The 27,975-nt window shown below is 40.3% G+C and overlaps 2 protein-coding genes across 4 annotated transcripts in view; one reads left to right on the forward strand and one right to left on the reverse strand.

Moving 5' to 3' along the window:
* The window catches only part of CRY2 (cryptochrome circadian regulator 2), a 208,057-nt gene extending 202,017 nt beyond the window's left edge, over nucleotides 1-6,040 (forward strand). Inside the window, exon 13 of the transcript XR_012655777.1 lies at nucleotides 6,021-6,040. The gene's annotated coding sequence lies outside the window, so the exon portion shown is untranslated. The remainder of the gene's footprint in view (nucleotides 1-6,020) is intronic.
* The window catches only part of PHF21A (PHD finger protein 21A), a 312,010-nt gene that overhangs the window by 21,113 nt on the left and 262,922 nt on the right, over nucleotides 1-27,975 (reverse strand). For 2 of the 3 annotated variants that reach the window (XM_032775109.2, XM_032775102.2), the window contains exons 7-14: nucleotides 21,186-21,434; nucleotides 18,404-18,490; nucleotides 16,690-16,986; nucleotides 14,808-14,906; nucleotides 12,490-12,541; nucleotides 11,133-11,212; nucleotides 10,620-10,680; nucleotides 6,973-7,136 (exon numbers count right to left, since the gene is read on the reverse strand). In XM_032775109.2, the coding sequence (XP_032631000.1) occupies nucleotides 6,973-7,136; nucleotides 10,620-10,680; nucleotides 11,133-11,212; nucleotides 12,490-12,541; nucleotides 14,808-14,906; nucleotides 16,690-16,986; nucleotides 18,404-18,490; nucleotides 21,186-21,434 (1,089 nt within the window). Of the gene's footprint in view, nucleotides 1-6,972; nucleotides 7,137-7,193; nucleotides 7,217-10,619; nucleotides 10,681-11,132; nucleotides 11,213-12,489; nucleotides 12,542-14,807; nucleotides 14,907-16,689; nucleotides 16,987-18,403; nucleotides 18,491-21,185; nucleotides 21,435-27,975 lie in introns of all 3 variants that reach the window. The other variant, XM_032775108.2, reaches the window with a different exon arrangement.

Genomic DNA, 27,975 nt, shown 5'->3' on the forward strand with positions numbered 1-27,975 from the left:
CAGCACCCTATTCCTTACTCTGCTGCACTCAAGTCAGTTTGTCTCATCGCTCTCCTCCAAACTGCCTGTGTCACAGCAGAGACAGCACAGCAGAGAGAATCTCACTGCTCTCAGTTCTGGTGCCTGGTATCACAGGCACTCCTGGAACCTGGGAGCAGCAATTGCAGTAAAATTCCTGCTTAGCCTCCGGAAGGAGCACGATTAGTCATTCTGCATGTGCAGTCTGGTCAGCTTGTAGAAGATGTGAGGAGATGGAGCATGCTCAGTGGAGCTGGATTCATCAGAGAATTTTGCTGCCAAACTGTAACAAGCCTCTACTTAGAACGTGCAAACAGATTTTTCACAGGCATGTAGTGTGGCCAAATTTGGAGGGATTTTCACATGGATGTCAGAAGGCCATCTCTGACTCAAAGGCCATACCCACGCTAAATTTCAAGTCTTTGCTCCAAGACATAGTTGTAACAAAAACAGTTATCAAAAAATTTTTTAGCTTGGGCAAAACAAGTTATTTTCCTTAATTTTGTTGTGTTAAATAGGTGAACTGTTTTAGGTGAAACTTTAAAAAAAAATTCAACTTGAGTTAGACACCCATCGTGGAAAGTTTCAGCCCAAGCAATTTAAATTTGGCAAAGTTGTCAGCAACTGAAAACAGGGTCTTAAAATGGAAAACATCGGGCAACCTGAATCACTTATAATAAATTAAGATCTTTATAAGCTAGCACCATTCTCTGACTATCCCAGTATATCTTGTGTTGAATATTTAATTAGTAGGGCCCTACCAAATTCATGGCTGTGAAAACATATCACGAACCGTGAAATCTGTTCTACCCTGTAAAATCTGGCATGGAGCCGGGGGCTCCTATCCTGTGCAGGGCTCCAGCTGCTAGTCCCAGCTGGGGGTGAGGAGGGACAAGACGTCCTCTTCCCCTGCAGGGGCTGCTCCTGGGACGGGTCAGATCCATTTCTGGAAATTTCCCCCAGCTGTAGGAAGCTTGGCGATTCAAGCTGTCGCCGCTCCCCCTCGTGCAGAGAGGCTGCAGCTTGAGCTGTCACCTCTCCATGTGGAGAGGCTGTGGCTGCAACTGTCACACTCCCTGTGCAGAGGCTGCAGCTCCAGCAGCAGCTATTACCTCCCTGCACAGAGATGCTGTGGCTCCAGATGTCACCTCCCATCCACTCAGGTGGGAGACTGCCAGGAAAACCAGACCTATTGTAACCCCCCCCTCCATACCTGGTGTGACCCTCACTTCTGCTCTGCTGCTGGCGCTGGCTTTTAGAGCTGGGCGCCCAGCCAGCAGCCTTCCTCTCTGATTGTCCAGCTCATTGTCCCCCCTGCCAGTAGCATAGCAGAAGTAGGGTGACAATCCCATAACCCACCTACAATAGCCTTGTGAACCTTACACCCTGAACGCCTTTTGGGTCAGTACCCCCACAGTTATAACAGTGTAAATTTTCAGATGTAAACATGAAACTGAGTAATTTTACCCCCGGACATGAAATTGACCAAAAAAGACCATGAATTTGGTAGGGCCCTACTAATTAGACTGTAAGCTCTTTGATGCAAAGGACCGTATCTTTCTCTTTGTCTTCATATACAACACCAATATATTGCTGGTGCTTAAATAATTAGTATTTTTTATTTCTACAGCCAAGAATCTCAAAGAGTTTTACAAATATTAAGTCTCAGCACCCATGTGGACTACCATTATCCCATTTTACAGAAGAGGAAACTGAGTCACAAAAATGATTTGACTCTCACAAGGTTACACTGTGAGTTTGTGGAAGACTATGAACAGAACACAGATCTCCTTACTTTCAGCCCCATTCTTACATCAAAAGACCATTTTTGCTCATAATAGTTATTAGGACTGTCAAGCGATTAAAAAAATTAATCGCAATTAATCGCACTGTAAAACAATAACAGAATACCATTTATTTAAATATTTTTAGATGTTTTCTACAGTTTCAAATATATTGATTTTGATTATAACACAGAATACAAAGTGTACAGTACTCACTTTATATTTTTTTATTACAAATATTTGCACCATAAAAAGCAAAGGAAATAATATTTTTCAATTCACCTAATACAAGGGCTGTCATGCAATCTCTTTATCATGAAATTCGAACTTACAAATGTAGAATTATGTACAAAAAAACCCCTGCATTCAAAAATAAAACAAAGCAAAACTTGAGAGCCTATGAGCCCAGTCAATCCTATTGTTCAGCCAATCACTCAGACAAAAAGTTTGTATACATTTGCAGGTGATAATGCTGCCTGCTTCTTATTTACAATGTCACCTGAAAGTGAGAACAGGTGTTTTCATGCCACTGTTGTAGCCAGCGTTGAAAAGATATTTACATGCCAGATGTGCTAAAGATTCATATTTTCCTTCATGCTTCAACCACCATTCCAGAGGACATGCATTAATGCTGATGACGGGTTCTGCTTGCTAACAATACAAAGCAGTGAGGACCGATACATGTTCATTTTTATCATCTGAGTCAGATGCCACCAGCAGAAGGTTGATTTTCTTTTTTGGTGGTTCGGGTTCTGTAGTTTCCACATCAGAGCGTTGCTCATTTAAGACTTCTAAAAACATGCTCCACACTTCATCCCTCTCAGATTTTTGAAGGCACTTCAGATTCTTAAACCTTGGGTCGAGTGCTGTAGCTTTATTTAGAAATCTCACATTGGTACTTTCTTTGCATTTTGTCAAATCTGAAGTGAAAGTATGCTTAAAATGAACAACATGTGTTGATTCATCATCCAAGACTGCTATAACATGAAATATTTGGCAGAATGTGGGTAAAATAGAGCTGGAGACATACAATTTCTCCACCAAGGAGTTCAGTCACAAATTTAATTAACACTTTTTTTTAAGGAGCGTCATCAGCATAGAGGCATGTCTTCTGAAATGGTGGTTGAAGCATGAAGGGGCATATGAATGTTTAGCATATCTGGCATGTAAATACTTTGCAATGCTGGCTAAAAAAGTCCCATGCGAACGCCTGTTCTCACTTTCTGTTGACATTGTAAATAAGAAGTGGGCAGCATTATCTCCCATAAATGTAAATAAACTTGTTTGTCTTAGTGATTTGCTGAACGAGAAGTAGGACTGAATGGACTTGTAGGCTCTGAAGTTTTGCATTGGTTTGTTTTTGAGTGCAGTTATGTAACAAAAAAATCTATATTTGTAAGTTGCACTTTCACGATAAAGAGATTGCACTACAGTCTTTGTACAAAGTTAATTGAAAAATACTGTTTCTTTTATCATTTTTACAGTGCAAATATTTGTAATAAAAATAAACAGTGAGCAGTCTACACTTTGTATTCTATGTTGTAATTGAAATCAATATATTTGAAAATGTAGAAAAACAAAAATATTTAATAAATTTCAATTGGTATTCTATTGTTTAACAATGTGATTAAAAATGAGATTAATCATGATTCATTTTTTATCACAATTAATTTTTTTTAGTTATTCGCATGAGTTAACTGCAATTAATCGACTGCCTAATAATTATAATTTCTACAAAATATGTAAAAGTACATTTTTTTTAAACAAATTAATGGAGGTGTTTTTAAGATAAAGGACTCGTGATACATGTATCATGGTTTCTGACACATTTTCTGCTCCTAGAATTCACAGGTCTTAGATATTTCAAAAGGCATCTATCGCTGTGGTATCTATTTCCTTTTAAAATCAAAGTTGTCTAGCTCAGTTGTTGGAAAATGTGCACTGGGGGAGTTTTGGGACTGAATTCTTTTAAAAAATTAAAACAGCAACATTAATGTTTAAATGTTACCTTTGTGCACAAACTAGGTAACCTGTCTGTAAGCGTTTTAGTATACAGATTTGTATTACTCCAGGGGGAATGCTGTGCTAACTTGCTGACACAGTATATCACACAGAACTGAGATAATTTTAACAAGTTATCCAAGGATATGCATATGTGTTACATATTTTAACCACCTATTGTGTCAGCTTGCATGTTTCCTATGGAATCTTTGTATTTCTAAAAACTATCATTTAATTTAAAAAGTATGTTAAATCATGGAAAACTAAGCTTAAATATTAAGCAATTTCACCAAAGGCAAGAAATTCAGAATCAGGCTGGGAACACTAGAATGATACTCTGTCCTTAACTTAGCCAGTCGCAGTCAGGCATTGAAATACACATGATAACATATCACACTGTTCTGAGAACTGTTATGCTCTGGTCGCAAGGCTGGTAAAAAAAAAATCATTGAAATCAGAGATGGAAGAGACCTAGTATGTTACCCAGTCCATCTCTTGGAGCCAGCACAGGTTTGTTCTCTACAGCATAATTTCCAATGGTTTGTACATTGTTGTCCCAAAAGATGGAGATGCTGCACCTTTCCTTCAGGAGTCTGTTCCACAGACTCATGTACCTGACTGTCAGGACATTTTTTTTTTTGGATATTCAAATAATGGTCCACTCTGAAAAGTGACTATTTAAAAAAGGTCCCAGCTTATTCCACAGATGTGCTCCCTGTGTATCATGGTCGCATTTGCCAACTTCAGTGACTAAAGTATGTTTTGACTGTTAGCCCTGCAGAGCTGGTAGAGTTCAGAGGGAGGGAACTGGATTCTATTCCATCTTGTGCATTGTCAGTAGAACTGGCTACTCAGTTCCAAGCAGTTACATCAGTGCATAAGAGGCAATAGGGCAGCACAGGAGTTACTGAGGACCAATGTTGGACTTTAGAACCTTTATTACAGCTGATGATGTATGCAAAGGAAAGAGTCCACCATGACTCTCAGAACCCAGGGGTAGTTTGCAGCACTGGCAATTGAAAAAATAGCATCTTTTTACCTATAAACTGAGCCTCATTTGATAGGAGTAATTGACAGACAAACTTTTACAGAGTCACTTTTCAGACTAGAAGTGCATTTTGACTGCTGAGCATTCTTGTGTACTTAATTGTCTCATTCCTCTATTCCCAGTATAGTCTTACTACAGTATTTCCTTTATACTGAGATCTTTAAGCAGACCCAGGTGATGTTACATTGGCCTTCTCTTATTTCCTGCAGTCACCTTTCTCAATTGTAGTTTATTGTGATAGTATCACTTCGGGTAACGAAGGATAGATCAGTGGCCTGGGACGAAACTCAACCTTACTTCATTTATTTGCTTTCTAGGGTTTAGATCTGACCTTTACAATTCTGTCATAATATTTTTACAAGGAATAAGAAGAATGAGACAATCTGAAGGTTCTCAGAAAGTTACTCAAAAGAGGCTGTGCTGTGAAGGGGAAATCTTTGCATATTTTTATCTCCTGCTTTAGAAACGCTAACAGAATAACTAGACTTTGTTCAAGAAAAGTCTCATGAGCAGGGAGTGCAGAGGCAGTGTACTCAATCACACCAGGACATGAGAACCTCTTGTGATCAGTGCTATGAACACTGTGCCCAGCTATCTGGGAAATCCAAGAAGTTCCTTCTCTTCCTCCTCTTGTTACAGATACACCAGCAACTTACAGCTACTACGGTCTCTCTGAATAATAGGACTCATTCTCCCCTTCCCAGTTCCTCACTGAAATACAGATTTAATTCAGTCACACAAGATCTCAGACACTATACACTGAGAAAACATGCTCATCTAAGCATGCCCAGTGTATCCCAACATTCCAATCAATGACTGAATGTCACAGGAAATATCTGCAACACTATGGGTACGTCTACACTGCACGATTATTTCGAATTAGCGTAAACCGATATTACAAAACAGATCTAATAAAATCGGTTTAGCGCGTCCACACGTGGATCCGAAATCGATTTTTTGCGTCCGGGGTCCACGCTAACCATCGATCTCAGAGCGGTGCACTGTGGGGTAGCGTGTTCCTCAGCACCCATAGTTTCCCACTCGTGTTGAGAGCACATGCCCTGATGGGGCAAGAAAACACTGCCCGGGTGGTGCGGGTACAGCCTCACCCTCCCTGTGATGAGGCAGCAGACCCCTTTGGCGCCTCTTTTCGCGAGTGATTGACAAAGCCATAGACAGCATCTTTCCCTTTTTTTTCACGTGTGGTGGGGGAAATAAACTGAGGAGGCTGTTTCCCTGTACCAACGAGGAGACCTGGTTGAACCACAGGACAATTCGGAGCTCAGCAAGAATGCAATAATTTTCAGAGACTGCTGTGGACTGCCCCTGGGATAGCTGAGTCGCTCAGTCGACCCTCCTCCCCTTCTGCAGCGTCCATTTGAAGCTCTCGCTATCCCGTTACGACCTTGTCACACAGCGCTGATGTACCTGGAGTATTTTATTCAAACGCTCTTGGCTTTGTGTCGTACCGGAGCTGGATACAAACTTTGTCCCCATTACAGCGATCAGACCTATATATCTCCCGCGGTCTTGCTGGGCTCTTTGTTCGATTTCCAAACTGCATTCGCCAGCCGTGGCTGAGCAGAGCTGCCAGCTGGGGCAGGCAGGCAATGTAAGTTCAAAAGTTCTCGGGGCTTTTCCCTGTTCTACCTGCCCGCTGCATCGAGTTAGATTGCTGTCCAGAGCGGTCAGTGCAGCACTCTGGGATGCCAGCCCGAGGCCGATAACGTCGATTTCGTCCACATGAAGCCCTCAATCCGGAGTTATCACTATGAATTTAGCGCTACTCCTCTCGTTGGGAGGAGTTTTCCGAAATCGTTTAAGGAGCCGTTTAACTCGATATTAATGACGACGTCGTGTGAACGGATACAGCGTTAAATCGGTATATCGGCCATTAAACCGATTTAAAGTCGCAGTGTAGACCTGGCCTATAACACAGGCACAAGAAGGTAAAAGTGAAGGGTTGGGGAGTAAAAGAACATCGGCCTGTTTCACTGCACTGAACCATGACAAACAGTGTTCAAGGAATGAACGCTAAAGAAACAAAATCGGAAGCAGTTTCCAGTGTGGCTCATTCTACACATCTTTGCAAAAGCCAACCCTTCCCCAAGAATTACTTACGTCTGTGGAGCTGGGGCTAGGCAGGGACACAGGCTGAACAGATGCGGGGAAAGTAAATGTGGTCTCTGTCTTTTCATTTTCAGGGGAGTCAGGATGACTGGATAGAGGGGATGTGGGGGTCAGAGCCCCAAACCCCAGCACCGTGTTGTATTTAGGTGGACGACCTACACATTAACAAAAGGGAACAAAAAAAGGGAGGGGGGGGAAATGATCTTACATACCTTTGGCCAGTGGTCCTCATTGGCTAGCGTGAAAAAGGAAATGATGTAGCACAGAGAGGAAATTAATATAGGAGTCACAAGTGGAAGAAGAGAAGCAAAGATTTAAACATTTCTTTAGAAACGTACAAGTGGAATTTTTCAAGAAATGAACGCTTGAAAGATGCATATCAGAGGAGTGTGAAAACAGGCTCTGCTAAGGGTCAAAGAGTCATGCTCCCAAGTGCAGAGTGGGGCCTCTTCATTCCTAGCAATGAGACCGCCCACTTATCAGGAAATTGTGCTGGCACCAAACTCGCAGACCAGCTGCAATGATTTCTGTCAGTTCAATTTGTCTACTGTTATCCCAGCTCTCCCTATCTATCCTGTGCCAGCATATACCTTCCCAAAGTTCCTTCTCTCATAGCTAGCACTTACCATTTCAAGTCTCCTTTTCTTCCCTACATTTCCTATAGGTCAGCACCTCTCATCTCAGACCTATGCCCACTATCTCAATGGCAGGTATTACTATCCTACGCATGACCCCAAGCATCTTCCAGACCAACTCTAAATTCTTTCCTAAGCTTCTATAGTCAAGTACCCACTGCCCCAATCATATATATCTATTTTAGACTCCTTTAGAAAAGCACTATGTACAAAATCTGCTAAGAACAGCCTTCATACAACTGAGATATTAGCTATGTATTGTATGACTATGTAAAACTATATGTACTTAGCACTCTCCCTGTCTTTCCACATACCAAGTTACTCTACAGATATGGAAAGATCACAAGGAATAAAAATCTAGGAATAATTACCCAGCTCTTATAATTAGGGCCCTACCAAATTCATGGTCCATTTTGGCCATTTTCACAATTATGGGATTTTTAAAATCGTAAATTTCATTTCAGCTATTTAAATCTGAAATTTGATGGTGTTATAATTGTAGGGGTCCTGACCCAAAAAGGAGTTCTGGGGGGAGGGTGGCAAGGTTATTGTAGGGGGAGTTGTGGTACTGCCACCCTTACTTCTGCACTGCTGCCTGCAGAGTTGGGCCCTCAATCAGCAGCCACCACTCTCTGTCCGCCCAGCTCTGAAGGTAGCACAGAAGTAAAGGTAGCATGGTATGGTATTGCCACCCTTACTTCTGCACTGCTGCTAATGGGACACCATCTTCAGAGTTCTCCGGCCACCAGCCGCTGCTCTCTGGCAACCGAGCTCTGACGGCAGTGCAGAAGTAAGGGTGGCAATATCGCGCCCCCCCAAAATAACCTTGTGACTGCTGCTACAACTCCCTTTTGGGTCAGAACCCCCAATTTGAAAAATGCTGGTCTCTTCCATGAAAGCTGTATAGTATAGGGTAAAAGCACACAAAAAGATTTCATAGTGGGAGACCAGATTTCACAGTCCATGAGACATTTTTCATGACCATGAATTTGGTAGGGCCCTACTTACAATAGTATTTACAGATTGCCAGGGTACACCTGAATTCTAGATACTTTCCAGAGAGATGTACATCCTTGGAAAGAATTTCTAATGGTGATGTCCATAGCTGAAATTTCTGACATGACCAACAGCATCTAGAATTAAACCAAACCCCTAAAGGGCACAGGGTTGCACAAACTATCCTCCTAATATACTGCTATATTAATTCAAATAATAAAATTACTGTAGGCCCCAAATCTTGTCCACCTCATTTGAAAATATGTTACTAATCTGGTGCTGATGAGGGGTGTACACTCACAACAGAGAGTGAAAATAAGGATAGGAAGACAGCATTGTGCAAAAACAATCTAAGAAAATACCATGTATACATATATGTAATCTTCTGCATTTAAAAATATATAAGTAATTCTTCACACGTTATCTAATGGAATTAAAAGGTCATTGGAAACATTACTATATGAAGGAACATATCCTTATGTACAGTACACACACACACACACACACACACACACACACACACACACACACACACACACACACACACACACACACACACACACACTTGTTTTCTTGTCTTTCTTTTTTGAAAACATATTTAAGGTAATGGAAGGTGGCACTGGATGTCCTTTATTTACTCAAAGACAGCATGCCAGCAGAAGTGCAAATTTATCTATACTACCCCACCTTTGTGCTTCCATCCTGCACTGAAGAGGCTGCCTCAAGGACAGCAAGGGTCATTTGAATATCTGACCTCTTGCCGAAGAATACCGACATTGGAAATGATCAGTGCTAGTTATGATCATGGTTTGTGTTGTGTAGGCACCTGTTCAATACAGACTGGACTGGGATCATCAGGTCATCTAGCCCACCAAACAGTCACCAAAGAATTAAAGATTTTCAGTCACTACTATCCTTGGACAGATTCAGATCAATAACTTGGAGATGAAATGTTACGTATTCCATCACTAATATCCTGAGCCATCTAGTCTGTTACACACGCATGCACATGCGCGCGCGCACACACACACTACACTGCTGCATACATGGTCTCAGGTTCATCACCCCACGTATGGAATATATAAACCTCTGACTTTAATCACAGACTATACAGTATGCTTGCTGATTTCTTGGGTGGTCATGATGTTAAATCGCTCAGTCATTTGTTTTTGGACAGCAAACCAAAGAGCAGAGAAGCCACGTTGTAAACCATTAACAGCCATTAAAGGCGAGCATCAGAAGTTAGGGAAAGATGTTCTTTTCAGATCTACATGGCAGATCTCAGCTCTGGTATTCAGCACCACACACAGAAAGAGAACAAAACAGTTAAGCTCTACTGTAATGTTCCAAGAGATCAATTTTATCCTTAAAAGTAAGAGTTTTAAAATGTGACTTGTTCTGCCCAAGAACTGCTGCACCGTAGGTGAATTACACTGAATAACATTTAGTAGATATAAGAAACACCCTCCTCCTTTCTTGCAGGACAAGTGGCATTTTAAGGTTCCAGGATGGTAGTTGTTTCTGAAGAGTGCTTAAGGTAAGTGGAAGCTTTGCCTGTGGAAGTGAAAATGCTTTGGGAGATCTTTTCCTTAGAAAAGCAATACATTTTGGGGAATGAGCTCTTCACACTCTGAATTTCCCTTCCTGTAAGATTAAATACACTTTTTCCATAATGTTTTGCTTTCCTGGCAGTAGCACTGCAGCTTAGGCAGTATTAAGGGCACCTTGGCAGCAACTCTCTTCCATTAAATGGTGTTCCAACATCTTATCTTACACTCTGTTCTTATTTGTGTAGAGTGAGACTGAAATATTGCTCTGAGCTGCCCCACAAAGCCAGTTACGCTAACCCCAGAAATGTTGGTCCTTGTTTACCACTGGAATTTACTGTGCAAATGCAGTATAACAAAATGCTTCCCTATTTCACTTTCTTTCCGTCCACAAGGGGACTGCTGATGGAAGATGGAGAAATAAGCATACAGCAAGATGGCACTGTTGAAAATAACTCACCTCTTTTACGTGTCCCAGGATGCATTGTGCTGTTCAGGTATGTGACTGCACTCTTCTTACGCTTTAAAGGGGAGGAAAACAACTTTAGCTGGCTAATTTTTTATAACAATTACATCTGTAAGAGCTCAGGCAGAGCTGTACAGTAGAAACTGGGCTTAACGTCTATCCTGTTGTTGGGGACATATCTTTGGAAATGTTAGCCTTCCATTCTGCTTCTGACATCTGGACTGCTGCAGACCAGTGCACAAGCTGATCATCTAATGGCAGGACCAATACTCACTGCTATTTAATGCCAGGTTTATAATGCAGGTGGTGGTGGAGGGGGAGAGAAGTATGAAGCAGAAATAATTGTATTTACTATATAAAACCCCGAGGGTCACATCACTACACTGGTCTCTCAAACTGTAATGACAGCCTATCTGTTTAGCTGGGCTTCAGAGATCTTAGTAGGTAGCAAAATGGCAGCAGTACAGAATGAAATTGCCAGCTTTCCCCCCAGCAAGAGACTGATACCTCCGGCTCAAAAACGGCTCCACTGTACACTGGATTTGCTGTTGTTCTTCTTTTCCTCTCTTGTCTCTTACTTTGGATTTCTTGTGAAAAGAAAGGTTCAGGTTAGAAACCATGGATTCAGAAAGCATGCAACAATGTCTATGTTACATAGTCTGCAAGCAAGTAAGTTCTAACTGTGAGGCTTTCCGTGGGAAGCCAGCAATACTGAAGAGAGCCATCTCTGCTACACTCCTGGGTTTGAAAATGAATAGACAATGGTAAAAATAAATACACTGCCAGACTGGTTTATGAAATGATTGGCTGCCCCTCCCAAATGAGAGCATCTGAACACAGATATTTTATAGTGAAGTTCAACATAACTGGGAACCTAAATACAGTAGCACATGAGGACACCTCATTGCTATTTAAGGCAAATATAGTTAGGTTTTGAAGGATTCGATTTTCAATCAGTAAATGTCAAAAACATCTATACACACACAAATGGACAAAAAGGAAATTTCCATTGATGATAATCAAAATTTACAGATAGGCAAAGTAAGAAAAATCCTGAATGAAAACTTACTAGAGTTTGACTAAAGGATATTTACTTTGTATACTTTGACATGCTGTTGAGAATTTGTGTTTTAACGGTTATAAAGTTTTAAATTATTGAATCTCAACTTCTACTGTCATTAAATACTAGTTGTCTGACCCACAATTTTCCACAATAGTGAAAATTCAAATAGATAAAAATGGAAAATTACTTAGAACCCATAATTTTGTGCAACTATGAAAATTTAAACAAATAAAAATAGAAAAAAATGCTTAAAAATAAGCATCTATATTATCTGTTGAAATTATAAAAATAAAAATGGACTTCTGCTGAGGCTAAATTTAGTACAGTAATGTGCAAGTCCTTGAATTTATGTAGATTCAGGCTTGATTTCATTGTAGGCGAGGACTAAAGAAATTATCAGAGCTACAGTAACCTAGCATGCACACCAATTTACAGAAATGAGAAATCCAGAGAAGGGGCTAAGGTACACTGACCTATTAGTAACTTCTTCACACATAAGGCCTACACAATAGTCAATTAGTTTTTTCAGTTTCTTCCCAGACAGCAGAGCATGCACTGCCTCCCCAACCATTGATCTCAGATACCTAAGCAACTGCCTTGTTTCCATCTAACAAGGGACTGAGGGGCCAGGGACAAGTTGCACCCAAAGTGCTGTATGAGCATAGCCCAAGTGTGATCTTTTCCTTGGTGCAAGGAAAAAAAGAGTGCACATCACACAAGAACTTTTGGGACTTTTACTTCCAATCTAGAATAGCTGAGAAACAGGAGAGCACAGGAACCATTCTCAGTTACTTTTCTTACCTTCCAGATGGTCATGTGTAACCAGTCCCAAAGACACCATGAAGGCAAGTTTCTGTGTCAGAGAGAGAGAGAACAGAGTTCATTCCAGTTACAGTCATTATCAGGGGCAACTTCATTTAGCCCAGTTAGTTGGTAGCCAACCAAATAAGGGAAATATTAATAATTCTTTACACTTATATACCACTTTTCATCTATAGATCTCAAATTGCTTTCCAAAGAGAGACACTAGCCCTGTTTTATAAACGTGGAGAAAAAATCAGAGACAGGGAGAAGCAACTTCCACAATGTGATACAACAAGTCACTGGCAGAATTGGGAACAGACTCAAGGTCTCAACTCCCAAACCATCATCACTGACCCTTAGCAGACACCAGCACAGTTCAGCTGCCAGTTAAACATTGCTGGTTACATAACAACAAAATCCTCATTGTTTGATTCCCAAAGTATTTAACATTGTGAGCCACCAGTTAGGGGCTCTGGAAACCACTGGTACTCTGAGGACCACAGTTCAAGGACTACTCCTCTAACACAAACAATATAGTTTCAACAACTCTGCCAATGTTGGCAATCAGAATCAATTCAAATAGTTGGTGCTAGAAGGTGGCAAAGATAACCTAATAAATCTGGAGCTATTCCTTGGATCCTCGGCTGTGCTTAGATCTATAGGATCAGCCTTCACTGAGAAAGGTAAAGCTTCTCCTTGAGCATCTCATAGTTGCAAGGCCTCTTTTTGTACCAGCCTGCCTTTGGATCTGAGCGCTGTTCAAGAGCTTGAGTTGAAACTAGGTGAACGATACTGAAAAGGATAGCAACAGACCTCTGTCCTTGATCTTAGTTTCCAAGCTCTCTCAAGATGTGTGGTTAAGTGGATCTGGACTTCAGCTTGTCCCATGGGACAAAAGAAGGACTAGGTACCAATTCAGAAGCAGCACCTGAGAGGTGCTGTTTGAGAGGCCTTTAGTGCTTTTTCTATGAGGAAAGACTGGAGAAAGAATTCAGTCTCATGAGCACAGGAGAGAGGAAGGGGTGCAAAATAACATAGAAATTGAACACCACCATGACAAGGGACTCACCTCAAGGAACCTAGACACCAGGAGTTAGGATTGACAACATCTTTCCACAGCAAGATGAGCACCATTTGAACTCGTTTTATCCTTTTTGTTTTAAAGTTTTGGCCATGTCTTTGTTATAGCAATGGACTTAACATGGCACTGACAGAACAGGCAATAAAATGGCCCAGTAATAATATCCCATGATACAATACTACATATTTCAACTACTAACAGATTCACTCATTGTAAATAGCTTTTCAGGATTAACTAGAAAGACTGTTTACAAAGAATTTGGCTAAGAAGGCAAAAACAACAAATGATGGAGCAAAGAATGGGAAGGACACAGATTTAACAACCACACTGCTACTGCAATTGAAAGGAATCAACATTCAGAGCCATGGCTCCTATTATCACCTCAGTTCTCTAATGGTCACAGCTTTTTAGAAAGTTCCTCTTACAGTACAGAACGTGCAGTTGCACCCAAGAATAGGAATCTGTACTGGAAATACTCAGATGAAATCGATGGTCACTATGAATCTAGCTACACTACAAAATACAGCTGAGTTAGGGAACCTGGTTGCAACATGATTAGATACCCTCTACACTACACATTTTATCTGTAACCAGGCCTGAAGTTTTGTAGTGCAGACAGGCACTAAGAAATGCCCATTCAGAAAAAGGGATCAGACTATCTGGATAAGTTGGGAGAGGTTCATAACCTGTCTGTCTTAAGATCAAAAGTAGCAGCAACAGCAGAGGCTCTATGGCAAAGATGTTCCTTTCTTTCCTGTTTACTGGAATGAAGTTGTCAAGATGGTAAAAGTGTCTCAAGCAAGATAAAGATCACTCTCTAGGGAATGATTCTACAAGTCTGAGATCTCACAGGTATGGAAATCAAAAGATGTACTGTATACTGGGTGAGCTGTTTGAAGGGTATTCTGAACTTTTAGGAGTAAAAGGCTTATAGTGCACAATTCTACCAGTTGTGAACAATTTTATGCGCTATTTACATTTAGATTTATTATTCCCCATTCTTATTTCCCAGTCCTCTCCGGCAAGAACACTGTAAGGAAAGAAAATTAGTCTTGAGAAGGGAACAGGGAAAAAAAGAAATTGTGTGTGAGAAAGAGAGCATGTCTGTGTAGGGTGAGGGGGAAATGAGGAAACAAATAGATACACTATCTTCCATCCTGGCTTATGATGTTTTTTGAAAGATAGAATGGCTCCTTTTTCTTCTAGGGAGAGAACACCGAATTTGTTCTGATACCTGTGGATTTTCTTCTCGTTTTTGCTTGGGTGCAGCTGGTGGAGTAATGGTACAACTCTCTGTTTGCTTCTCCTCTGCTTCTACATGGGGTTTAATAGTCTGAAAAGAAACAAGTATAACTCAATACTCAGAAAGCATTTTTTAGTTAAGGAAAAGCTAAGTGAAATGAGTAAATTCAGTTTAGTAGGACAATGGGAAAAACAGTTGTAAAACCAACTGCTGTGCCCCAAAAAGACATTTTCTTCAGGAATATGAGGAAAGTTTACATAATGTGTCCTGCTTTGGCAAAGAAAAAGAACAGGCCCAAACCCAAGAACGTGCAGCATCACAGCAACTCAGGCAACCCAATCAAACAACCACACAAATGATAACGGTCATCCTGCAGTTAACATTTTTGGCAGAAATATTTATAAAGCTGCATGAAAAGTGGATTGATTACAGACCAGCTGAAGCCTTATGGAAAATCATTCTATGAAAAGCCCTTGTTCAGAACCCATTCTGAATGGTATATACATTCTCCATTTCTTTCCCTTTATTTGTCATTATGAGTAATATTTGCCTGAAAACTGGCACTTTGACTCCTAAGAGCTCAGATATTCCTGTGGCTTATGCCCTCCCTGAAGTCAGAATCCTCGACTCTTAACATCACAATCACCAGCATGATGACCCTCAGTTTGTGGCATGGCTGTGATGTCACAAACTCAGAGTGAGGAGATGAATGCTGAAGAAACACAAATTTTGTTTCGTGTAAACATCCTCAGTCATAAAGATTGAGGAAATCATACCAAAAACTATACACAGATAATTAAATCATTGTTACTTGTCTCTGAATGTTTTTCAAAGTTTTCCTGACTTTCAGCAGCTCTTTAAGGAATAAACATTGTGGGCATGCAGCACAGGGATTCATCAAGCTCATAGGTAACAGGCATGCATTGTTGCAGAGCACAGCTTGTAAATCTGCCTTAAAAGATATGCAACAACCTACCCGTGAATTTAGTGAAGCAACAGTGCATCTTTTGTGCACAAGATTGTCCACAGTTTCATGGACAACTCCAAGGTACATTAACCGACAAGAAAGTGTTTGAAGTGAAACCAAAGATGTCACATGAACTGAATTGGAAGAGTCTACAGTTATGACCCAATTAAATCATTTTATTTGAAGTTGCATATTATTTTTTAGGATGCCTTCTCCATTTGCTCTTTCCCGAAGTGAGATTTAATAACTAAATATCTAGAAACTCTATTTTTGAGGCATTTCTTCCATCCATTCAAGCTCAGATCAGTCACGGGAGCCTTGACCAATCTCAAGAAGCCTACTGGCCATTTTGTTTCCCTGCAATTTAAAGGGAGATTCTGAGGAAAATACAAATCAACAGGCTCCAGCATCAAATCAAATGTGGTCGGATTCTCTTAAACAGGACTTGTTAAATATTTTGAATAGTTTTTATTCCTCTACTCTCCATTGTTTATCATTTAAAGAAGTTTAGAAATAAAAACATATTTTGTTCCTGTGTTTCTAAAGGATTTGACATGAACATGGCTTTTGGTTTACTATATTGTCTGTGTGTCAGCATCATCACAGATGTCAGCACACCTCAGATGAACATTTTCTGCTGATCCAGTAGGGGGAGCACCAAATCACTGAAGAACTGTAATGATTCCAATGGGCCTTTGAAAGAACGCCAAACTTTCTGTTCTGGGGCTCTCTTAATCCCTTCTCCAAAGTCACTATATTATTAATATTTGGTCACTGTTAGTGGGACTCTGATATTTAATTCTTCATTGAAAATTCCCCTAATGATCATTAGTCCTCTCCACCTTGGCAGCATTAACCCACAAAAGTAGAACTGTAGCATTTAGTAGACACATTGCCCATCTGTACCTGTTTTTCAAGGTTTGGTTTGCTGATCTGTAGAGTCTGAGGTCCAGCGAGCCTGGTACCTGGGGCTGCTATCACAATGCTGGTGAGCTGTGCCATAGGGAAAGTTTTGGCTATGGTTGCTGTCTGCCCATTAACAACACGAACTGGGTGTATGGAGTTCTGTGAGGTGGGTAAAGGGCTGGGTGTGAACTTTGTCGTCAGCATCACAGGCCTTTGAATAAGCTGAGGAGCTGCAAGCATCGGAGGTGGTGCTGGGGCAATAGGAATGTTATTCTGGGCAACTGGTTTGGGTCGAACCTACAAGGAAAACCCCCCAGACAAATAGAAATATATTTAAAATTAATTTATTGAATATATTCTCTGTTTTAAATCTTTTGACTCAGCTTATCTAAATTCTGCAAAACTATCTACATTTCTTACAGAACACATTTTTATAATAGTGTCATAAGTGTGCAACGACAGTAAAGAACCACATTTTCAATTTGCTTGCATAAAACCCATCCATAACATTTGCACACACAACTTTTGCTTCTGCACACATTTGCATGCTCAAATAGTCATTTACATCTTTAATGCTAACTGTTTTGTATGTGCAAATCTACTTTTTGATTTTGTGAGGACAACAGATGCCCATGCAATATTTGCAGGAGCAACTTGGGCAACCGGGTTTGAAAGTATATTTCAAAAGCTTTACACAGCTTTCAATATTGTAGCACTTTTTACATTGGCCAAGAGATCTAATATCTAAACAGCTGACTCAAGAGCTAAAACAAAGTCTTCAGAGATGTCGAATAGGTCACCACGGCCTGTGTTAACTTCATGCATTATGCAGATACATTGTGCAACCTTTTATACCGTGCAACTAGTCCTGCTAGACTATGAACAGCAAACTGCCCCCTCACTGAAAATATCAAAGCCTTTACTGGTAAATACAGCCATATTGTCCCTTGCTCTTTTCTTTCTCTGATACTATGGTAAAGCATAATATTTGAGAAGACATCCATAGGTATGAAGCTAGGAAACAGCTCTACAAAATTCAGGTCCAAAATATTTTCTGGTCCTGTACCATCATTATCTTTGGTATACCTGGCACAGTCCCAATTATACACATATCTCAGAGTTACAGAAAAGGCAAGTAGAAACAAAATCCATTAGGTCATCTAATCTCTCTCTCGACCAATAAAATATTGTTTCCCATCATACATTTTCTGGTATCTTGTCCATTTTACCTTTAATGTCTCAAAATACAGCGTGTAGCCTTCATTTATGTCTGGAAACTATGTTACAGATTAACAGAATTTACTGTCCCAATGTCTTGTTCTGATAACCAGCCTAAAGTTTTTCTTTCTTAATTTCATCCCAGTACTCCCAGTAATACCCCCTTGCTCCTTGTCACATCAAAAAATGTGAAGCAACTAGTGTCTTTTCTAAAAACAGTGCAAAGTAAAACAATTTAAAGCTGTATTGCTCAGTTGCAAATGGTATAAAGAATGGACGCTGCAGAAAAGACTTCAGCTATTTCTCTTCACCTGCTCTTGAATACTGAGCAATGATGATTGGAGAGATTTTGCAGCCTTCGGCGACAGACTTCTGTTCCTACACTTTCAGTAGTTTCATTTCACACATCTTGAAGGTAATAAAATGAAAAGAAAACATCCCTTATTTACTTTATGGCCAACTTCCCTCCTGTCTTTCTTGTTCTTGATACACTCACCTGTGGAAGAAAATTTGGACGAGGAGTGAGTCTGGGAGGAGGGATGAACTGTGGCACTTTGATGGGCTGAGGTGTAGCCTGAACCTGCTATACAAACATTAGAGTTCAACAAGAGGAAAATAGCTTTGAAGTCATTTATCAAAACCTAACACACTGATAGTATTTTCAGTCCTGATGCTCCTCAGTTTAGGCTGGTTTCCCTCACTGTAAATAAATTCTCATAGCAACAGTTTCTGTATTAGAACTACATTAAAGGAAGAGCTGGCCTTACACTTTGGTTCCTGCACATCCTGTATTGCAAATTGAAGCTAACCATCCTTTTGTTTCATCTAAATGTACATAATATTAGGCTCTGCCATCTAAAGCAATTTCCTTTGAAGGTAATGAACTTTCACATTTGTTTTACAAGTCAAAACTGCCTTCACAAAAGATAGAAAGTAAAACCAGATTTGGCTGCCCCACCAGATGGACCTTCCAATGGTAAACACACTTCTGTCTTCTCATGTGGAATGATATGCAGAAGAATAAAGCAGTGTCTCCAGTAGTTAGAACAAGGTCTGGGAGCTAGAACCCATTGTCTATTTCTAGCATTGTAAATGACACAGTACATGACTCTGAATTAAAAACTTTGGCCTGAATTTTCAAAAGTGGCTTTCAATTTTGAATATTCAGTTTGACATACCTTGGCCCTGATTTTTAGAGGGGCTAAGCTAAGCACTCCCAACTCTAACTGAAATCAGTGGAAGCTACTGTGGCCCAACACCTCTGAGAAGTAGATCTCAGTTGTCTTCAGTGGAGCACCCAAAATTGAGACACACACAACTTTAGCATACACTTGAAAATGTTAGCTTCCCCTCTCTGTAGCTCTGTTTAGCAATGTAAAATAGCAATACTAACACTTCACCAGTGTGCTGTTAAGGTTTAATTAATATGTGGGAAAATGTTTTGAGATCCTTGATAGAAACACTATAGAAACACATATAATTAGTAAAGCTGTGAGTCTTTCATGGAGTTCACGGAAGGACATCCATGACTTCCGCAGTGGCTGGTACAGCTGACCCCAGGGCTGCACTAGCAGCTGGGATGGCCCCGGGGCCAGTTGCTCCCTCCTCCCCCCTCAGAGCAGCAGCGGCGAGGCCATGGGCCACCCCCTGCCTGGAGCGGCAGCGGTGGGGCTCAGGGCCGCACTTCCCGCCCCCAGGAGCAGCAGTGACCGCCGGACTACCCCCCGCCCCCCAGAGCAGCAGCATCCTCTGGAGCGCCCTCCCTCCCCCAGCACCTAAGATTTAGTTAGGAGTATTTTTAGTAAAAGTCATGGACAGGTCACTGGCAGTGACTTTTTGTTTATTGTCTGTGACCTGTCCATGACTTTTACTAAAAATACCTGTGACTAAATTTTAGCTTTAATCATTAGTGATTATTAAAAGAAAGGTCACCTCTGTAGACCAGGGTAAGTTATTCAGCAAGGACTGAGCCTGAGCAGAAATTTATCAGTCCTTCTGGGAGATAACCACATCATTGCAGATGGTGGAAAAAGACTCCACTTAAAGAGATTTCTCCATCCCAAATACAACTATTTGGCTCATTTAGAAGCAAAACACTGATTATTTACATCCATTAAAGCTATGTTCTTTTATAAAGGAAAATTTACGATATAAATCGGCCTCACTGTTGATGAAGCCCTGGTTCAGCCTATTCACAAAGTAAAACTTCCCTGTAATGGTTCTGTTCAATTGCCTGGTCTCTAGTCTCAGAAACCCAAATGCCCAATTCCACAGTTGCTATTGTTAATGTTTTTAAACAGAATTCTGTGTAGCTGATCAGTTACACAGCAGCTGCTAGGCACTCTCTGAAAGCCTGATATACTCAAAAGTGAGACACTTTCCATAATATGGGCTTATGACGGCTGGATCCTGGTAAGAGGATGTGGTAATTGAAGACTTGGTAGGATGGGAGGTGTATCCTAACTCTATGTAGATTCAGTGAGCAAAGAAAACAAGAGACGTTTGACACATTAGATAAGACGAGGATCTATACCAGGGTTCAGCAACCTTTCAGAAGTGGTGTGCCAAGTCTTCATTTATTCACTCGAATTTAAGGTTTTGCATGCCAGTAATATATTTTAAATGTTTTTAGAAGGTCTCTTTCTATAAGTCTATAATATCTAACTAAACTATTGTTGTATGTAAAGTAAATAAAGTTTTTAAAATGTTTAAGAAGCTTCATTTAAAATTAAACTAAAATGCAGAGCCCCAGGCCTGGTGGCCAGCACCCGGGCAGTGTGAGTGCCACTGAAAATCAGCTCATGTGGCGAATTCAGCTCCTGTGCCATAGGTTGCCTACCCTTGATCTATACCAACCAAATAAATAAAGTCCACAAAGCTTCCAAAACCAGAACTATTTTAGCACAACAGAGCTCTGCAGATCAGGTAGGACAAACTTCATACTAGTAACAGCATTCCTCCATAGACCCAGCTTCTAGGGCAAGCTTTACACAGAAAATGACTAAAACAATGACTTAATTCAATAAAAATATTAACATACATAAATAATAAATATTTTTCCCTTAGGCTCTCAAAGCATTTCAGCTAATTAAGCCTCACAAAATCAGTGAGGTATTGCATGTCCCTATGTGTAAGAGTTCATTTTTCCTTCTGTGGGGCAAAACCAGCCTATTTATAAGCAGTATTTTAAGTAGTCCTCCTTTCTAAATACACACAGCTCCACAGGTGCACACAGTCCCACATTTACAGACACACACAGACTATTTCATCTGTCTTACCAAAGTAACTGTGTTTTTTGCCACTATTTGGACTGCCTCTGCTCCTTGACCAGTAACCTTATTTGTTGTCTGGAGGTTGACTGGTGTATTCTGTGCATCGGTGCTGAGGACCGCTTTCTGACTGTTGATTGCAGTAACCATGGCAATGGTAGGTCTTTGACCCACAACAGAGGCAGGCATGGTTGCAGTTGCTGCTTTCAAGACGAGAGGTAGTGTCTTAGTGATCATAGAACCTGTAGTTATAGTTTTCTAAGGGAAACAGAAAACACAGTTTACGAGTCTGGAACATTACATATTGGACAGGATGTTGCTTATACTTGAGCTCAGTCAGTCAGAAATGATAGGTAAAAATGGGAGGAAAAAACTGGTTTTGATTCTGTCTGCTCTCTATATATACACACTTTACCCTATGCCTGCAAAAACTGGAGAGATGGAAAAAATCCCTCGTCTGAGAAAGCTCTGAGATAAACCTTTACTAAAACTTGCAATCATACAGAAAATATTGTGAACAATGCATATGGTATGCATGTGCAATGGGAAAACACATTGTGAAATTAATCAGGTGTTAGTAGAGGTTTAACACTTCTCTTACATCTTTTAGCTTTGTATTACTGCCACATGCATATTGTCATAAGTGTCAGTTTCAGTTTCAATCCTTTAAATGTGAAAATTTATGAAGCACATCTAGCAAGAAAACAGTCCCAGCATCTCTCATCAGCTGAGATCCAAACCTTTAGAGGAAAGTTTTCTGTTTTTCAGATAATTTAGTTATCCCAAATGATCATTTTAGTAGAGGAAGGAGGAGGAAACATTTTAACACTGACATCTTTAAGGACAAAGCTTAATCTCAATTTTGGATATCCATTTTTTATTTTTATTTTTATGTACAGTAATTTAGCTATCTGGACTCTTCCCTTCCCTGAGAAGAGCAGGAGGCCAACTAGCTAACTGCGGCTACAGAAGGAAACTAGAAAAATAATAAGCTTGGTGGAAAAATCCTCCATCACTATTTCTGTGCAAGGAAACTGATGTGGGAGGGACCCAGTTTTTATTTTCAGCCTCAGGCTGGATGCAGCTTGGCATTTTAAGTGTTGACTTTTAGTTTATCCAACAGGCAGTAAGCAATTAAATTTCACTTGTTCATACCGGAATTTCCTTGTCCTAGGTTGCCGGACAATGGGATTTCTCTTGGCCTGACCTGAAGACAGCGATTTTGGAGCCTCTAGTTCCAGCACACATATGAAATGCCTAATTCTGCTACAGCTGCAAATATTGTGGAAGTAAAGAAATAACTGACAGGGATTTGTAGGAGATCTTAATACATGACAGTTTTTGTTAGCCAGAGTCAGACTAGCTATAACCCTAATAACGTGAAATTTGTAAAAGCAAGAATTGCGTAAAGCAAGTAAAAAAGAACTGTGTAAAAAGTTGTTTTTTGACCTTGTGTAGATAATACAATATGTAAACTGGAGTTTTTTAAGTAAGAAAAACAAGATATTAGGATGACCTATGTATAAACAAAATGCAGCTATTGCTTATTATTGTTTGTAATTCCCAAGATTTATATGTTAAGGCCCAGATTTTTAAATATATTTAGGTAGTGCTGTGCTTAGAGCTGCAATGCCTAACTGGTTTAGGAATCTAAATATCATTTTCAAAAGTGATTTAGGCACCTTATCTAAATCCCATCAATTTTAAATAGGCATTTGTCTCCCAAGTGCCTACATCCCATTTTAAAATGAGATTTAGGGTCCCAAATCAGTTAGGCATTGCAACACTGAGCAAAGCAATGCCTAAGCACCTTTAAAAATCTGGGCCAAAGAGACTACACCTACAATGTTTTCCTTTAAATTTTACTTTTACTGAAATATTTGTTAAGGAGAGATGGGAAAGGAGAAATAATCATGCAGAAGAGAACAAGCAAGTATTTCCAGATTAAATGATGCCAGATAAAAATATACATTTTTAAAAAAATGGAGATAAATGGCAGCTAAAAGAACTGGTGAATGAACTTGCTTTCTTTTTCATCAGATCTACTATACTGATGTCAGTGCATCTTTTCAGACTTTTCATCAAAGATCAAATGTTCCCAGTACAAAATGAAAACCATGGACTGTATCTCTCTGATGCAAGTGCTACTATGCCCTAGAGCAGAAGAAATGTTGGGCCAGGTATCAGGCGATACTTTTTTCTGGTGCTAACATGCCTGCTTTGTGTCGATTTATTTTAATCTCACCATTCTTTCCCCTCCTTAAAAACAAATCCACGTGTAATTTCAATTGTTTTCCCAGGTAACTTTTTCATTATGTTTATTATATTATTCAGGAATTTATTTTGCCCTAATTACCAGTATTCTTCTAATTTCCTACTGTTTAGACTACATCCTCTAGTTTTTGAACCCCTCACATGTGAACAATTTGCACCAGCAGTGAATTTGACCCTTTATAAGTTTTATCAATCCCATTTATAACTTTAAAAGCAGCAAAGAGTCCTGTGACACCTTACAGACTAACAGACATATTGGAGCATGAGCTTTTGTGGGTGAATACTCACTTTGTCGGATGCATCTGATGAAGTGGGTATTCACCCACGAATGCTCATGCTCCAATACGTCTGTTAGGGCTTGGCTACATTGGAGAGTTACAGCGCTGGTGGTGGCTTTACAGCGCTGTAACTTACTCCTCGTCCACACTGGCAATGCACATACAGCGCTGTATCTCCCTGGCTACAGCGCTGGTTGTACTCCACCTCGACAAGGGGAATAAAGAGAACAGCGTTGATGCTGCAGCGCTGGAGCGCCAGTATAAACAGTGATTAATCTTACTATGATGTAACTGACCTCTGGAATTTTCCCATAATGCTTTTAAGTAGAGATAACACTCTTTGCTTTGTTGCCTCTCTCTCTTTGTTTTGTTGTGAACTCGGGGCTCCCAGAGCTGCTTAGCTAAAAAACAAACACAGCTACTGTTTGCTCAAGCTGAGGCAGACAGGGGGATGAATGTCCACAGCTAGTGTTTGCTTGAGGAGAGAAGCAGCACGGCTTGTGGTGGGGTGTGTGTGTCCGTTTCGGAGGTGCCGCTTATCTGGTCTGTGAGGAAAAAAACAAAGAAGGCTATTTGGATTTAGTGAATGAGAGAGGGGTGGGGGAAGGGGTCGGAACTTGCAAGGCAGGGAGCTGACACAGTGTCAGTTCCAAAAATCCACTCTCTCTTTCCCCCACACTCCGTCACACTCCACCCTACTCCCCTCTTTTGAAAAGCACGTTGCAGCCACTTGAATGCTGGGATAGCTGCCCATAATCCACCACTCCCAATTCCGCTGCAAATGCTGCAAATGTGGCCACACGGCAGCGCTGGTAGCTGTCAGTGTGGCCACACTGCAGCGCTTTCCCTACACAGCTGTACGAAGACAGCTTTAACTCCCAGCGCTGTACAGCTGCAAGTGTAGCCAAACCTTAGTCTATAAGGTGCCATCCGACAAAGTGGGTATTCACTCACGAAAGCTCATGTTCCAACACGTCTGTTAATCTATAAGGTGCCACAGGACTCTTTACTACTTTTACAGATCCAGACTAACACAGCTACCCCTCTGATACTTGACATTCATACCTTTGTCTTCTGTATCACAAGAATAAGAATAACTCCCTTAACCTTTCTTTATATCTTCTATTCATGAGTTTCTTTATTGACCTCTGGTGCACTCTCTCCAGGACAAGCGACCTCCTTTTGGTTGTGAAGTGGCATTGAATGAAGTGTTCAAGTGAGATATTACAGTAAGAGGATCATTTTCATGAATACTATATTCACCCACATACATTTTAAAGAAAAATGTAATCAATCATGTAATGCAAGACATGACTCTATCTAAGGGCTTCTAGTGAGATCGTACATGACGAAACCAAACCTCTAATCAGCAGAGTCCAGATAATGAATTTCCCTCTGTCACACTGCTGCATGTTAATTATTTTTTGGCAGCTAAAGATGGAATATTTCTATATGAAATGTTTTCAGTTTATGTATTAATACTGATGTAACATCAGCAATAAGACCATAAAATTTCATATCCATAATAATGTGACTTTTAAAAAACAGGTGTGCTGCTTTAGGAAGATTTTTACAAATCATATGATACTGGATTATAGTAAAATATTACTATTAGGGCAGTATATTTACCTCTAATTAGGTTGTCTCTAGTCCTAACTTGAATTGCACTTGAACTTGCACCTAAATTTAATTCTGCTGAAGAGCCTTGGAAGTTATATTAGTTACAAAACCGGACATCAGGAAACTTTAAAAAGAGGCAAATATTTTACTTTCCCTAGTAGGTGAAGAGGCTTTTCTCTTTGAGGAGAAAAGGCACATTTTGTTAGTCAGTAGAAATGGGGCAGTGTGTGAATGGTAGCGAGCAGAGTTTCTCCAGATTTTTATCAGTGTAACTGAGATTAGAATCGTTTTTAGGATGCAACACTGTTCATTATGATCAACAGTCTGACCTCCTGTGCAACAAAGACCATAGAACTTCCCCAAGATAATTCCTAGAGCAGAGCTTTTAGAAAGAACATCCAATCTTGATTTAAAGATGACCAATGATGGTGCATTCACTACAAACCTTAGTAAATTGTTCGAGTGGTTAATTACTCTCACTGCTAAAAATGTACACCTTATTTCAAGTGTGAATTTGTCTAGCTTCAACTTCCAGCCATTGTATCATGTTGTATCTTTCTCTGCTATCTTGAAGACTCCACTATCAAATATTTGTTCCCTATGTAGGGTACTTAAGGACTGTGCTCAAGACACCCTTAACTTTCTTTGTTAAATGAAACAGATTGAGCTCCTTGAATCTATCATTGTAAGGCAGGTTTTCTAATCCTTCAACCATTCGCCTGGCCCTTCTCTGAACCCTCTCCAATTTATCAACATCCTTCTTGAATTTTGGACACCAGAACTGGACACAGTATTCCAGCTGTGGTCACATCAATGCAAAATACAGAGGTAAAATGTGTCTCAGCTCCTACTTGAGATTCACCATGACAGATATGACAGTATCCTCCACTAATCTGGGAAAACCTTACGGAATTAAGTTAAACCTTATTAAATTACATTCGGGGTCCATTCTAGTGAAAATGCAAATACGTGTGTACTATTGTGGGATTGTATGGAATTTCTCTATGAGGAAGGAGGATTAATGCAATCTCTGGATGACATTCGGAACTTCAAGTGACTTTTTTGGGCAATACATGGGAAGTATCGGGGTAGCTGTGTTAGTCTGGATCTGTAAAAGCAGCGAAGAGTCCTGTGGCACCTTATAGACTAACAGACGTATTGGAGCACGAGCTTTCGTGGGTGAACACTCACTTCATCGGATGCATGGGAAGTGTATTTCCTAGGAAATTCTTGGGGGAAGGGGTAAGGTAATGCAAATGATGCACTTCAAATCCAACCTTTGAAGCTATGGCCTGGGGAGAGAAATCAACTGTCTACTGATTACCTGCTCCTGAAAACTCCAGTTCAGAGATCTCCAAACTGAATAAAGGAGGGACTAAACTCTTCAGGAGTGTGTTAGTTCTGAGTGGAGCCTGTAATGAACTTGTGACCAAAAGAGAGACCCATTTGTGCAGTGTGAAGGACTCACCTACCAACCCCATGTTGGGGGAATCCCCGGTAAATTTATTAGCATTTTTGGAGGTTATTTTATTGTTTTTGTAAATAGCTTTACCCTAAGAATAAATACGCTTGCATAGAAAGTGTTGTGTGGTAACATATGTCTGGAACAATTACACTGTGTATTATCTCCAAGGAGAGAAGAGACGCAGGCCTGCTTAGGCAGACTGTCTTTTGCTGGGAATAACAGTGAAGGCAGGGAACTCTTCAACCTGGAAATACTCTGGTCAGAAGGGAGAAAGACATGAGTCTCCATCCAAGAGAGGCGATGGCTGGGGGTCTTGAAGCCTGAGACTGGGTGCCCTTGTTGGGCCACTAAAGAGAAATACAGGTGCTGGTGCCCTGGAGTGTGAGACTCCTGTTTAGGTGTCCATTGATCAAATTACATACTTTGGCCATAGTGTTGCACTGGGCACTCATGTTCAGCTGATTAGCCACCACAACCCCATATCTTTTTCAGAGTCTGTGTCTGGCAGTTTTGTGGTAGTTTCACTAGAGGCTCTTAACTTTGAACAAAAGCTCAAGTTACACAACACAGGAGATGACTTGGAAGTTAATACACAAATGCAAAGCATGGAACACAGAGACTCGCAGAAGATTTCTTTCGCAATCAAGTTTCCAAAGGCCAATCACATAGCAAACTGTGACCCACTGTCAGCCTGTAAATGTTTGACACACATTAATACATATTGTTCTCTCTGCTCTCATTTAGGTTTTCTTTTTTGTTCAGACTTTTTTGATAGAATTTTATTGTTCAACACTCAATAAGAGAAACTGATTTTGTTCAATTGTTGTATTTCCTTTTTATTTTATATTATGTCACAAGTAATATAAATTAGCTAAACCTCATAAAAAGAAAATTTTTAAAAAATGTAGATCCAAAACAGCTAGATGAGTCAGGCTGATTAACTAGTTAGGGATTCTATGCCCCAATCATTCCCCCACTGTTCCAAGGGAAAAGATTAACAGGGAAATCAACTGAATAACCGGTCCAAAAAAAAGATTACCTACCTTTCGTAACTGTTGTTCTTCGGGATGTGTTGCTCACGTCCATTCCATTCTAGGTGCGCGTGCACCCACGTGTACAGTCATTGGAAATTTTTGCCTTAGCGGTATCTGTAGGGTTGGCA

Source organism: Chelonoidis abingdonii, chromosome 4 (assembly GCF_003597395.2).
Source record: "Chelonoidis abingdonii isolate Lonesome George chromosome 4, CheloAbing_2.0, whole genome shotgun sequence".
Taxonomy (NCBI): domain Eukaryota; kingdom Metazoa; phylum Chordata; order Testudines; family Testudinidae; genus Chelonoidis; species Chelonoidis abingdonii.